The sequence below is a fragment of the Mustela nivalis genome (genome assembly GCF_964662115.1).
Source record: "Mustela nivalis genome assembly, chromosome: 5".
In the NCBI taxonomy this organism is placed as follows: domain Eukaryota; kingdom Metazoa; phylum Chordata; class Mammalia; order Carnivora; family Mustelidae; genus Mustela; species Mustela nivalis.
The window spans coordinates 92423618-92436856 of record NC_139024.1 but is presented as its reverse complement, the minus strand read 5'-3'; the positions used below and the strand labels follow the sequence as shown (position 1 = coordinate 92436856).

Genomic DNA, 13239 nt, shown 5'->3' with positions numbered 1-13239 from the left:
TCACCCAGAGTGAGTGTTGCACACACTCAGACCTGGAGTCATCCTCTATCATCCTCTGTCATCATTTTTTATTGAGGTATAACTGACATACGGCATACGGCAATAGCTCAGGCCTTATGCATACAGTTTCATAAGCTTTGACAGATGGTTTTACTAGCCGCCTTTTAAGGATACAGAACATTTTCATCACCCGAAAAGTTCCCTTGTGTTCCTCTCCAGCCAATTCTATGCCCACCCCTACCTCCCACCAGAAATCACCACTGCTTTTATTCGTATCATCGTAGGTCAGTTTTGTCTACCTAGAACGTCACATAAATGGAATCGCCCAGTGTGTCATTTTTGTGTATGTCTGGCTTCTTTCCCTCAGGATGTCTCTGAGCGTCATGCTTGTTTTTCGGAGTGTCAGGGGTTCTTTCCTTTTGCTATGGTTGTTTTTTAAGATTTATTTATTTTAGAGAGGGAGAAGGAGAGAGAGAGGGGGAGGGAGAGGGAGAGAGAGCGGGGGGCAGGGGGAGAAGGAGAGAGAGTCTTAAGCAGACTGCACAGTGAATGGGGAGCCCATCTTGGGACTCAATCTCATAATCCTGAGATCACGACCTGAGCTGAAACCAAGAGTCAACACTCAAACACCTGAACCACCCAGGTGCCCCTGGGGAGGGGGACAGGGGCTCCTTCCTTTTTATTGCCCAGTGCTATTCCTTTGTATGAATACACTGCAATTTGTTTTTCTATCCCTTACAGTCTTTTCTTGACTGGTTCCTTTCTCCATGCCCAGCATCCTTCACAATTCCTGTGGCTCAGTCTTCAAGTACAGCTTGACCACTTCTCCCCACGGGTACTGCCCCCAAATTCAAGTCACCATCACTTCTTTCCTGGTGGGTCCTCCTATTTCCCTGCTTGCCCCCTTCAGCCCATTATGCAGCAGCCAGAGTGACACTCTTAAGCAGTAAACATGAGCATGCCTCTGACTTTTCCTAAAGAAAGAAACCTTTTAATAAAAATAAAATTCAAACTCTAACGCCTTATCTGATCCACCTCCTGGCCACTTACCTAATATCATACCCTACCATTTCTCTCCTGCTCACTGAAACGTAGTTATGCTAAAATGAATTAATCAATTTTTGTCTTCTAACTAAAACTGATTTTATTGAATTCAATAAACTGAATTCAATTTATTCTCCCTAGGAAAATTCAAACCCACTCTGAAGCCTTTCTGCATTGAGAAACTCTGGTTCTTGACCTGGCAGCAGGTCTTCAAATTCGTTTAACTCACAGGCATTTTCCTGCCTCAGGACCTTCACACATGCTGGCAAACTACATTGATGTTCTTTGTAACTGTAGCCTTTTCTTCGCATTGTTTAGGCCTCAGCTTTCACCCTCTGACCAGCTTTATTTAAAGCGGGCCAACAAAAAAAAAAGTCACTCTGTAAAGCGGGCCTCATCCGGACATCTGGGTTTCTCAGTTGGTTACGCATCAGACTCTTGCTATTGGCTCAGGACATGAGCTCATGCATCTTGAGATGAAGTCCTGCCTCAGTTTTCACACTCATCTGGGAGTCTGCCAGAGATTCTCTCCCACTGCCCCCCTCCCACTCATGCATGTGCATGCTCTCCCTTTAGCTTTCTCTCTCAAATAAATAAATAAATAAATAAATAAATAAATCTTTTAAAAAGTGGGCCCCATCTCCACCTGCTATTCTATTCTTATCACCACATCTGTCTCGCGTAATACTTAACTAAACACATAGATATATTTTTTATATACAATTATATAATTACTTACATATGATAATTACTGGTTTCTTGCTTGCCTTGTCTTCTCTGCTAGAGTGTAAGCTCTATGAAGGCAAGGACAATACCAGTTTGATGTCCTCCCATGGCCCCAGTGACATGCATACACACGGCAGGCCCCGAGTGACCGACTGAATGAATCTCATTTTTTTTTTCACACAGTCATTCCAATGATGGAAGCATCATTGTCGGGTTTGAAGTTGTGGGTTCCAGCAGCACATCTGAGCTGCTGTCAGCCATTGAACAAGTGGCCGAGAAGGTGAAGGCAGAACTTTACAAGCTGTTCCTGCTTGAAGATGGCTCTTTCAGAGTATTTGGAAAAGGTAATTCTGAATTCCCATCCCCCGCTTAGGTTACAGGAGTCCTCTACTTAGTAGCTCATTTGTGTCTTCAGGGAGTAGACTGGAAATCTTTATGATACAGAATTGTTCTAAGACTGACTGAGACATAGGCAGCGATTTTCTCCCCCCACCATGATGAAACTCCATTTCAGTCTCTGATTTCAGATCCTTGCTGACCAGCGATGTGTTCTCCAGCTCCCAGGGTAACATTGTGCAGCACTGAGCTCTCTGCAGGCCCTGATGGAACTCACTCAGCAATAGTCTACTGCAACACATGCTCCAAGAGCCCTGGGGCTGACATATTCCTAAATCATAATCCAAGGAACCAAAGAAAGAATGCATTTGTCTAGATCTTTAACACACACACACACACACACACACACACACACTCTCCACAGACACACACAGACACATGACACTCTCCTACTTTTCTTCAGATTTTTCCCTTTCTTTTTTACATTCAATCTTAAGCCTTGTGCACCTGGATATGAGCCACTTTCAATAACATTTATTCAACAGTATTTACAAACTGTCCAGGCACTTAGGATGCAGTACTGGGAAAAACAAGCATACCTCAGAATCCTGGAAGATCTTCCCTGCACAGTTTCCTTCTCCTGGTCCCAATCACAGTCAGAATATACTACCGAGGGCCAGCTGTGAGCGTAACTAGTGGCTGGTCACAACGTGAAAAGCTTTAACAAAGGGCAAAAAGTTGGGTATGTCACTCTAAAATGGCAGCTGTCCAATGTGTTACCATATCATTACTGCTATGTTCCATAGCTTCTTGCAGATTTTCTGATTTTCTGACATTTCCTTGCAGAATGAAGCTCTTTCCCAAGAGTGATCACACCCTGTCGTTTTTTCACCTGGTGCTTATTAGTGTATGGCTCACTAAAAGCAAGACTGTTGGCACAGTTCAGACAACTGGAGGGCAAGGGGCCGGCCTTGGGGAGGGCATCAGAAAGGAGAAAGGGTGTTGAGAGGGATGAAGCTGAGCATCAAGGACCAATTTCTACTCCTGAATTTTGTATGGGTTTTGTCTCTGGAAACATGAATTCTACAGCACTGCCATATGCTTTGTACAAAGTGCCAGGATATTGACACATTTTTTCTTTTTGTTTCCATTTTTCCTCCCAGCCCAGTGTAACAGCATTGTCTTTGGATTTGGGTCCATGAATGATGAGTATATTCTTCCCTGTAGCAGTGGCTACACTGGGAACATTACAGCCAGGTGCCAGCCTTCTGGGTGGCGGATCCTCAGGGAGACATGTGTGCATTCTCAGCTGGAGGAACTGAAGAAGGTAAAGCATCTGCGTCTTGTGTTCTTAGTTTCACCGTGGGCATCTCCCAGTGAGCATGGCTAGGTGGAGAATAATATATCAGTTTGTCTCATTGGTCAGTGCACAGAAGTCAAGGCTATTATCAGACCTGGTAATCATAGGCCCTGTTGGAATGAGTAGCAGGGTCTAGGTAGAAGCCAAGAGAGACAGAAAAAGTCAGAGTTGATGGTTCCATTGGAGAGGGAGCTATAGAGGAATGAATCAGTGCCGAAGATGTCTATGATAGATGGTAAGACAGCAATTAAGCTGGTCTTAGAAGTCCAGAAATCTTGGAAAACAAAGATCCAAGTAGAGATGTGAGTCAGCTCAGTACGAGTGAGGATGTACATATGTCAGAAATCTGGACCGGGAGTGGCTCAAACAGAGGTGACAGAACTACAATGGATATTAAGGGTCATCTGGCTTAGCAACCTGTTTTTATAGATCAGGAAATGAAAGACTAAGAGGCTGATGGTCCCTCTGGTAACAGTAGTGTTGAACTAGAAACATGGTCACTTGATTTCCAGTCCAGAACTATGACTTCCACATGACATTTTTCTTAGGAAGGTTGAAGTTCTTAAGGCAAGGCAGATATAAGGAAGGAAGGAAATGGTGATGAATTCGAACTCAAGTCATGGAAAAGAGGGACTCTTGAGACTGTTTTGCAAATAGATGTCCATATTGAGCAGAACTCCTCTCCCAGCCAGGGACCCCACTATTGCAGATGAAACTCAGAATGGTATTTCCCAAGGGACTATAGAATGTTTACTGCTTCATTCTGAGGTTTTTCCTCTGTAAACTGGGTGGGGGAGATTGGACCAGATGGCTTCTGGAGTCTATCCTTGTTCTTGCTTTCTTTGTGACAGTTCTGGACATGGACCATAGCTGGGACTTGTCCAACCCAGGGTGTGAAGGCAGGCAAGTCCCAGCTCAAAGTAGAGAACACAACTGTGAGCTGAGAAGAGCAAAAAGAAATACAGATGAGGGTTGCCTGTTTGGCTCAGTTGGTTAAGTGTTTAACTCTTGATTTTCGTTCAGGTCATGATCTCCGGGGTGTGAGTCTGAGCTCCTATCAGGCTCTGCACTGAGCCTGGACCCTGCTTTAGACCCTCTCTCTCTGCCCCTCTCTGTCCCACTCATGCTCACACTCATGCTCTCAAAAACAAACAAACAAACCCCCAAAAAAACAAAAAACAAAAAACCAGATGGGATCTGGTTCTTGGGTTGACTTGTTTTGAATGGAAAAGACTGTCCCTTTTTTGGTGGCCTTCTAAGATAACTCAGTGTAGTGGAAACAGAGCGGAGCCTCAGAGAAGAAGCAAAACTCCAAGCCAATGACAAAGTGTAGTCAGATTTCCATGCATGTCCCTCTATCGTCTCATCCTACAAGGATTTCTCAGCATAGCATAGTTGATAAAACAGAATTTAGTACCAGGAGACACTAACTTTCCACTTCCTCGCTGGGTACTGTTTGGAAAGTCACTGAATCTCACTGAATATATATTTCTGTATAATTAGGATAATAATTTATATGAAAAACAAACATCCCATTGTTCTCTAGAACTTAACCATTTTTATTCCTAGAATTTCAGTGTGATCACAGGCAATGCTACCGAGACAGCCGTGTCATCCTTGGTGCGAAATCTTTCTGTTGTGATTCAGCAAAACCCATCAACCACAGCCGGCAATCTGGCTTCAGTGGTGTCAATTCTGGACAACGTCTTGTCTCTGTCACTGGCGAGCCATTTCAAAGTGTCCAGTTCAACAATGGAGGTATGTTCTGTCTGCCTGTGTTTATAGGACTTGCTTTAGAGGCTCAGTCTTTCAGGAGGAATGACAAAAACCCGAGCTGAAATCTCACTAATGGAAAAGAGGCAAGGGGTCATAGGTCAATTGTTGTATGAGACTTATTGTGTCCTCCACAGTGTACCAAAAATTCTTGGGATTAGTTATGTGAGTTCAAAGCAAGAGGGGGCTACCTCTAGGCAGGCTTAGAGGAAGGTGTGAGAATCTGCACCATATGCACTGTGTGACACCATATGATACCATATGACAACATATGACACGTGTTCACTGTTTAATGTCTTTGCAGTTGTCTTTCATGTGGCTAAGAGCTCTGACTTCAGTAGTGTGTATTTTAAGAATACCCTCTTTTTGACTGGGGTATTCATGATTTAGTCTGGTATTTAAAAATTAGCTTAAATTTTATGCAAATAAAACTTGCTTACTAAGAAATGCAAATAGACAAAAAAAAAAAAAAAAGATATGTAATCTGGTCACCCTAGAATAGCTACTGCTTGCATTTTAGGTATCACCTCCAGTGCCTAGAAAATGAAAAGTAGTACATAGCAGGTACTCAATAAATATTGTTAAATGAATGTCCTTCCAAACATTTTGGATGTGTGCATTTTATATGTTAAAGTATATTATATTTTTGAAAAATTATATTATCGAATTGTACGGTTACATATCACACGATTATACTTTAGCTATATAAGGTGACATTATGTCAGAGATGACATTAAATATAAATAAGTTAAAACTCTGTGAACCAAAGAGAAGATGATCAAGTTTTTTTTAAGCCTGACTTTGTGTTGTTTACAAGAGACCAACTAAAACAAAATGACACAGAAAGTCTAAAAATAAAATGAAGGGCACAAACAGAGCAGGCAAACAAACCAAAAGAAGACAGAGGTTAGAGGGCAGTAGAAGAAGCATGCTATGGGACTCAGGGCCAAAAGCTGCAGAGGGCTCATTTAGGGTAAGACTCTGTCAGAGTGATGATGACTCTGAGGAAGAATGCCTGGGAACCAGAGCCATAAGCCAGAGACAGGGTCCTGCTGGGGAAAGTGGCAGCTTTCAAGGTCTTGTTTGGAAAAGGAATCTCTTCAGCTGAGACTGACCCTTAAAACCCACAACAGTTCGATGCTTCTCAGTCACTTGTCCAGTGTTTGAGGATTTTTGCTTTTGTATTCTCTTTTGCTTTATATTCTCTCCTATTAATTCATAAATTCAACTTGGATGTCCATGACATGAATTTAGAACTTCTGATGTTAGCAAAACAAACATAATGTTGGAAAGGAGTTCAATTTAATGTCTCACTCTCTGAGCCTCAGCTGGAGCAGTAAGGCAGCCATGTTTGTCATCACTGTGGAAGGAAGTGAGCCTGATAGAGCACACACCACAGGATTCTTTCTCAGCCTTGCTAGAACCCCAGTGTGCATACAAATGTCCTGGGGAGATCACTCTGGAACTTATATGATTCTGCTGACCCTAGTTTCTTAACCCAAAACTTTCACTGTGCAGTGACTAAACTGATTTTCACTGATATATTTGCTATGGTCTTCAACTGGGCCAACTCTTTGGGCAATTGTGCTATCCTTAATACTAATGACTCTCCCCTCCTAGTCCTCTTGAGCTGCTTATTCAAAATACAAACTGACTTTCATCCTTGTATTTCAGGATGTCATCAGTATAGCTGACCACATCCTGAATTCATCATCAGTAACCAACTGGACGGTGTTGCTACAGGAAGAACAGCATGCCAGCTCGCGGTTACTGAAGACACTGGAAAACATCAGCAGCCTTGTACCTCCAACAGCTCTGCCTCTGAATTTTTCTCGGGAGTTCATTAACTGGAAAGGGAGTCCAGTGTCCCCAAGCCAACTCAAGATGGGTTACAACTATCAGACTGAAATGTTCCCTCCAAATGCCTCCATTCCCATAAGAGGCCGTGTGTTAATTGAGTCAGACCAATTCCAGCGATCCCTTCCAGAAACCATCATCAGCATGGCCTCGTTGACCCTGGGGACTATCCTATCTGTTACCAAAAATGGAAATGCTCAGGTCAATGGCCCCGTGATATCCACGATTATTCAAAACTATTCCATAAATGAGGTTTTCCTGATTTTTTCCAAGATAGAGTCGAATCTGAGCCAGCCTCATTGTGTGTTTTGGGATTTCGGTCTTTTGCAATGGAATAATGCAGGCTGCCACCTGGTGAACGAAACTCCAGACATGGTGATGTGCCGATGTACTCACCTGACCTCCTTCTCGGTACTGATGTCCCCCTTTGTCCCCCCTGCCATCATCCCTGTGGTGAAATGGATCACCTTTGTGGGACTGGGCATCTCCATCGGAAGTCTCACCTTATGCCTGATCATTGAAGCTCTGTTTTGGAAGCAGGTCAAGAAAAACCAGACCTCCTACACACGACATGTTTGCATGGTGAACATAGCCCTGTGCCTCCTGATTGCTGATGTTTGGTTCTTTGTCGCTGCCACTGGAGACTCCCCCGTAAACCTTTCTAGAGTCTGTGTAGCTGCTGTGTTCTTCATGCACTTTTTCTACCTCTCCTTGTTCTTTTGGATGCTCACACTTGGCATCCTGCTGGCCTATCGGATCCTCCTCGTATTCCATCACATGGCCATGCCTTCGATGATAGCCATCGGCTTCTGCCTGGGCTACGGGTGCCCTCTCATCATATGTGCCATCACGATTGCTGTCACGCAGCCAAGCAATGGCTACACAAGGAAAGACGTGTGTTGGCTTAACTGGTCTGATAGGAGCAAACCCCTCTTAGCCTTTGCTGTTCCTGCACTGACTATTGTGGCTGTGAACTTGGTGGTGGTGCTATTGGTTCTCAGGAAGCTCTGGAGGCCCACTGTTGGAGAAAGACCCGGTCAGGAGAACAAGGCCACTATTGTCCGCATAGGGAAGAGCCTTCTCATCCTGACCCCTCTGCTGGGGCTCACCTGGGGCTTTGGCATAGGAACAATAGTAGACAACCAGAATCTGGCTTGGCATGTTGTTTTTGCATTACTCAATGCATTCCAGGTGAGAACAATAAGAATAACTTCTTCTTCTTCTTCTTCTTCTTCTTCTTCTTTTTTTTTTTTTTTTTTTAAGAATAACCTCTTACATCATCAGGTGATTGGGGGTAATTATAGAGAACTGAGGTTGGTAATACCACTCTGGATGCTAACTCATCTCCCATTGCCTGCAGCAGGTCTGTGAGCAACACTGCCAGGCAGCAGTGAATCCAAGAGAAATAAACAAATAACAGAATCTGTATTTTCCAGCAGGTATTACTGAAGCAGAGTATTAGACTTGTTCAGGAATCCATCCCAGGATTTTAGATGTTTGAGTTTATAAACCTAATGTTAACCCCTTTTGCTGCCAGCTCAGCCCTCTTTCTCCTGGGCAGACCTCTGCAAAAGCACACAAGGAAAGGAAAAGGACTCAAAACCACTTGTTGACTCTGAATGGTTCACAGGATGTCTCCAGAGCACAACAGAGCAGGAGCTGACAAACTGTAACCAGCACTGTTTTTGTCAATAAAGTTTTTTTTACTTTTTTTTTTTTTTTTTGACAGGCAGAGATCACAAGTAGGCAGAGACGCAGGCAGAGAGAGGAGGAAGCAGGCTCTCCGCAGAGCAGAGAGCCCGAAGTGGGGCTCGATCCCAGGACCCTGGGATCATGACCTGGGCTGAAGGCAGAGGCTTTAATCCACTGAGCCACCCAGGCGCCCCTATCAATAAAGTTTTATTGGAGCACTTCCATGCCCATTTGTGTAGATATGGTCTGTGGCTGCTTTCTTTACCTTGGCAAAGTTGAACAGTTGCAACTGTACCTCCTGAGAAGCCTAAAACACGTCCTATCTGGCTCTTTGCAGAAGTTTGCCTACACCTGCTGAAGAGCATGGGTTTTACATTTCACAATCGAAGAGTGTTCAGAGAGTAGGCAGAAAAAGTAATCTTTTGGTTTCTGTGAGTCTGGAAGAGAGTCTTTGATCTTGGTTCAATGAATGTTTGCTGGTCACTTCTGCATGATGTCTCAAGGAAGGGGTGGTTAAAGGTTTGAGCTGTGGGGTTAAATAGGTCTGGGCTCAAATATGGCACATTGTCAACTGTGACCTCTGAGAAATATTTAATCTCTCTTTCAGTTCTCTCGTCTGTTAGAGAGGGATAATATTATTACCTATATCATAAAATAATTTACATGACATAATTTAGCTCTCAGCACTGTGCCTGGCATGTAGGAAGTGCTAATCCATCTTCTAAAAGCAACTGGTTCTCCACCTACTTTTAGCACACCAGCGAACGTTTCATTGGTAAGCGCAAATGGCGAACCTTGAGAGCATATGCCTAATGGTGGCAGGTGTAGGGAGCTTTTGCGGAGAGCAGCTCCATGGTGAGATGCTGTAGGAATAGGCACCCACTGGGGGTGCTCTGACTGGGAGAAGGATCTCATAGTCCAAGAAAGCCTTGGCCAAGGGTTCCACAAGGACTGGACTTGATAGCAAGGGTGCAGATAGAATAACCCTCTGCTTAGGGTTGGACCTCAGTGCCTGCAGTTGTCACAGATTCACGTGCACTCCATTAATGTTGATTTAATGCCCACTCTAAAGGAAGACTAAGCTATAGAATATATTTGTTTGGTGTTTAGGATGACACAAAAGGGAAAAGAATGTTCCATATACACTTAAAACCTTATTCACTCATTTATTTGTTTGATTTGTTTGTACCTTCAAGAAAAACATTTTTTTTTTTTTGAGTGCTTTGTGTTATACCAGGCATGGTGGAATCAGCCAGTGTCTTTGCCTTTGATGAGTCCACAGACTAGGAGAGAGACCAGCAAGAAAATAATGTTGGGTGATAGAATAGAATTACACAGCCATGTTTCCTTCTTTGGCGGAGAAAAGACCACACAGGTGATTTCTTTCTTTCTTTTTTTTTTTTTAAGGGTTTTTTCATCTTATGTTTTGGAATGCTCTTGGACAGTAAGGTAGGTGTATTCATTTCTCTCTTCATCTCTTTATTCTAATGCACGCATTAGAATCCTTCAGTTCTAGGCTCTTATTCACATATAAGAGGTGAGACCATGAGTACTCTTGTCATCAAATTCTATAATTTTATAAAAGTCAGTGAAAACACTCACTGTTGATAAGAAAATATATAGAGCTAATCACCACATATAGAATGTGCTGATAAGAAAACAATATAGAACCAATCACAACGTATAATGTGAACATTATAGAAAAAAAGGGAAATTGTTCTTACTTTTCATTTTGCTACTTTAATCTATGGTTTGGCAATCATCAAAGAGCAAAAAGTACATCCTGCTGGGGTGATTCTCTTTTCCTCCTTTATTAAATGTAGCATTTACATAGAATATGCTGAAGGATGTATCTACTTCTACATTCCTATGGTAAATATAAATAACTTTTAACATTAAATAAAATCCCTAAGGAAGGATGGCCAATGTAGGGAAAATTATGGAAAAAAAAGTCTACATAAACTTGTTTCATTATTTTTCCCAAGGGTCGAGGAACTCTATTGAGAGAGGCAAAGAGAGAAAGTAAGCTAAGCAACAGAGACTTTGTTTTTAATAAGAAGATAAGAAGATTTTATAATTAGCACAATTGTAGCACGTACACAAAATCCCTGTTTACAAAGAAGCAATTTGCTGTTCTTGGTTGGACTAAATAATTCTCTCAATGGCCCCATTCACATGGTTAAGAAACTCTTTACTTCAGAGATAAATTTTAATTTAGCAATTATTGCCAATTACTATTGTCTAGAATCTGAATTATTATGGTTTTTGGTATTGTTGTTCTTTGTTTAATCCTAGGTCTGTTTATAGGTAAAGCAAACAAATAAAAGAAATCTTTTCATCAGATAGCCATGCTGATGGTCTATTAAGGGCTTCCAGGAAATACCTCTATTAAGTAACAGTTCCAGTCTGCAATTTTGTTCTGCATTTGTCTAGTATGATTGTGTATGTGCCTCTTCTCAGTATTTCTTTGTTGCCTTCTAGCTGCGACAATTGCTGTTCAGCAAATTGTCTCCTTTAAGCTCTTGGAAGCAAGCATCCAAGGTAATTATCTCCTGCTGCCACAGGTCCAACGCATGAAGTTCCGGTTTCGCACTTTTCTCTGTATGCAGTCGCACGGCGAGCCCACTTTTGTGTCATCCCCCTGAGCCTCTGTCGCCATTTTATTTCTGCTCCCTGGCATGGTGCCCAGCACAGGGTCACTACTCATAACGTTGAATGAGTGAGAAAATGAACAAGGGAATGAGTGAACGAGAAGCCACGGAAAAGTACAAAGATGCTCAGGCACTGAGGTCTGTGGGTGCTGTGGTGGGCAAACAACCTTTGGATGGTGTCATCTTCTTTAGTCAGACTTGCCTTTCAACATCTAGAGTCAGTGAGACCCTTTTCTCTGGCTGACTTTTGGGACCTCCTATAGATCATTTTGCCTTTGCAAAAGGAAAGTATGAAATCTTGGTCAACTTTTTTTTTTTTTAAGATTTTATTTATTTATTTGAGAGAGAGAGAATAAGAGAGAGTGAGCATGAGAGGGGGAAGGTCAGAGGGAGAAGCAGACCCCCTGCTGAGTAGGGGACCCTTTCACCCCCACCCCCCAGTGTGGGACTCAATCCTGGTACTCCAGGATCATGAACTGAGCTGAACGCAGTCGCTCAAGCAACTGAGCTACCCAGGTGCCTGGAATTCTGGTCGACTTCTAATCTGTGAGATGTTCTCTGAGTTTTCCCTCTTCAGCTGGCATGGCATAACTGACTCAATCCCTTGCAACTTGAGCACTTAAATCTACCAACTGAGACATTTGTATGGAGGCAGAGGATTCCTGGTTTGTTCTTTCTCATGAAAGTCCAGTCCATAGAAGGAGTGTAGAGTTAACAACAGACGCCCTTATGTTCAGATTTTGTATTTTTGAAGTTGGTTTAGATTTCTGCCCTTCGGCAAAACACTGAAGGCCTTTCAGAAGGAGCTCTAAGGCAAAGATTTCTGTGTCTGATAAAAAATCAGCTGACTTAAGTGCCTGAAGAGCTACGTGGGTGTTTAGAGATTTTTACAAGGGGCACTATAATCTTTTGAAATAGTGATTTTTAAAAATTGAGGAAATTAACCTTTGACCTTAAAAATTTTTCCAGGGTCTGCGTTTCCTCATATGGGCCTGTGCTGTGAATTAGGCAGCATGGACCCCCTCGCCAGCTGACCTGCCCTGTTATTTCTGACTCAGTCAATGATTGGCTGAGTGATCTTAGGGAAGTCACACGGTACCGTTCAGTTTGGTTTTTTTTTCCCAACTGTGGACATTAACTGTTGGACTCGTTAATTCAAAGCAGAGGTTCTGACTTTCTGTAATTTTGAATTTATGTCTTGAAGAACTAAAATCTCTTGAACAGAGAATATGAAACTAATAAATCAGTCACTGTGCTTAAGAAAAGAAAGGAGCTACAGTCTATGTGTCTGCAGTATAGAAAAACCTGACCCTGATGGTGAGACAGGACACCCCCTGCCCTGCTAGGAAGTGAGCATTTTTCTCCTTTGAAAACCAAAGAAAGAAAAACACCCCAAAGTAAATTAAAATGAGAACAAAAGTAAGGATACCCAGCAGTGTTTTTTTCTCCGTTTCTAATGTCAAGTGTTGACACGTTCCTTTGCATCTTCTAGATTTGTACTCCCTTCCCAATGTCATTTTTAAATCAGATGATAAAAGTGGGACTTTGTTTGCAGGTTAGGTGGCTCATTTGGGTTAAAATAAATGCATATTTGGCAGAAGAGAAGATGGGTATTTGTAATTTTCTGAGGGAGTTTGAGTGTAAAACAGGAACCCAGATTATAGCAGTTGAGGAGAGAGAAGGCGAAGAAAAGATACCTCAGTAGGAATGTTCCTGTCAAGAGACTCGTGAGAGAAAAGAGAATGAGGGTGGAAACCAGACACAGACTCGGGACCAGCAGCGATGGTAGAGCTGAGTCAC

At 42.6% G+C, this 13239-nt stretch overlaps 1 protein-coding gene and 1 long non-coding RNA gene across 11 annotated transcripts in view; one reads left to right on the top strand and one right to left on the bottom strand.

Moving 5' to 3' along the window:
* Nucleotides 1–13239, bottom strand: part of LOC309864326 — a 40264-nt gene that overhangs the window by 7161 nt on the left and 19864 nt on the right. The window lies entirely within an intron of this gene.
* The window catches only part of ADGRF1 (adhesion G protein-coupled receptor F1), a 135391-nt gene that overhangs the window by 118737 nt on the left and 3415 nt on the right, over nt 1–13239 (top strand). For 8 of the 10 annotated variants that reach the window (XM_082729719.1, XM_082729721.1, XM_082729720.1 and 5 more), the window contains 6 exons: nt 1954–2114; nt 3270–3433; nt 5036–5224; nt 6914–8287; nt 10196–10237; nt 11270–11329. In XM_082729719.1, the coding sequence (XP_082585845.1) occupies nt 1954–2114; nt 3270–3433; nt 5036–5224; nt 6914–8287; nt 10196–10237; nt 11270–11329 (1990 nt within the window). The remainder of the gene's footprint in view (nt 1–1953; nt 2115–3269; nt 3434–5035; nt 5225–6913; nt 8288–10195; nt 10238–11269; nt 11330–13239) is intronic. The other 2 variants (XM_082729716.1, XM_082729724.1) reach the window with 1 other exon arrangement.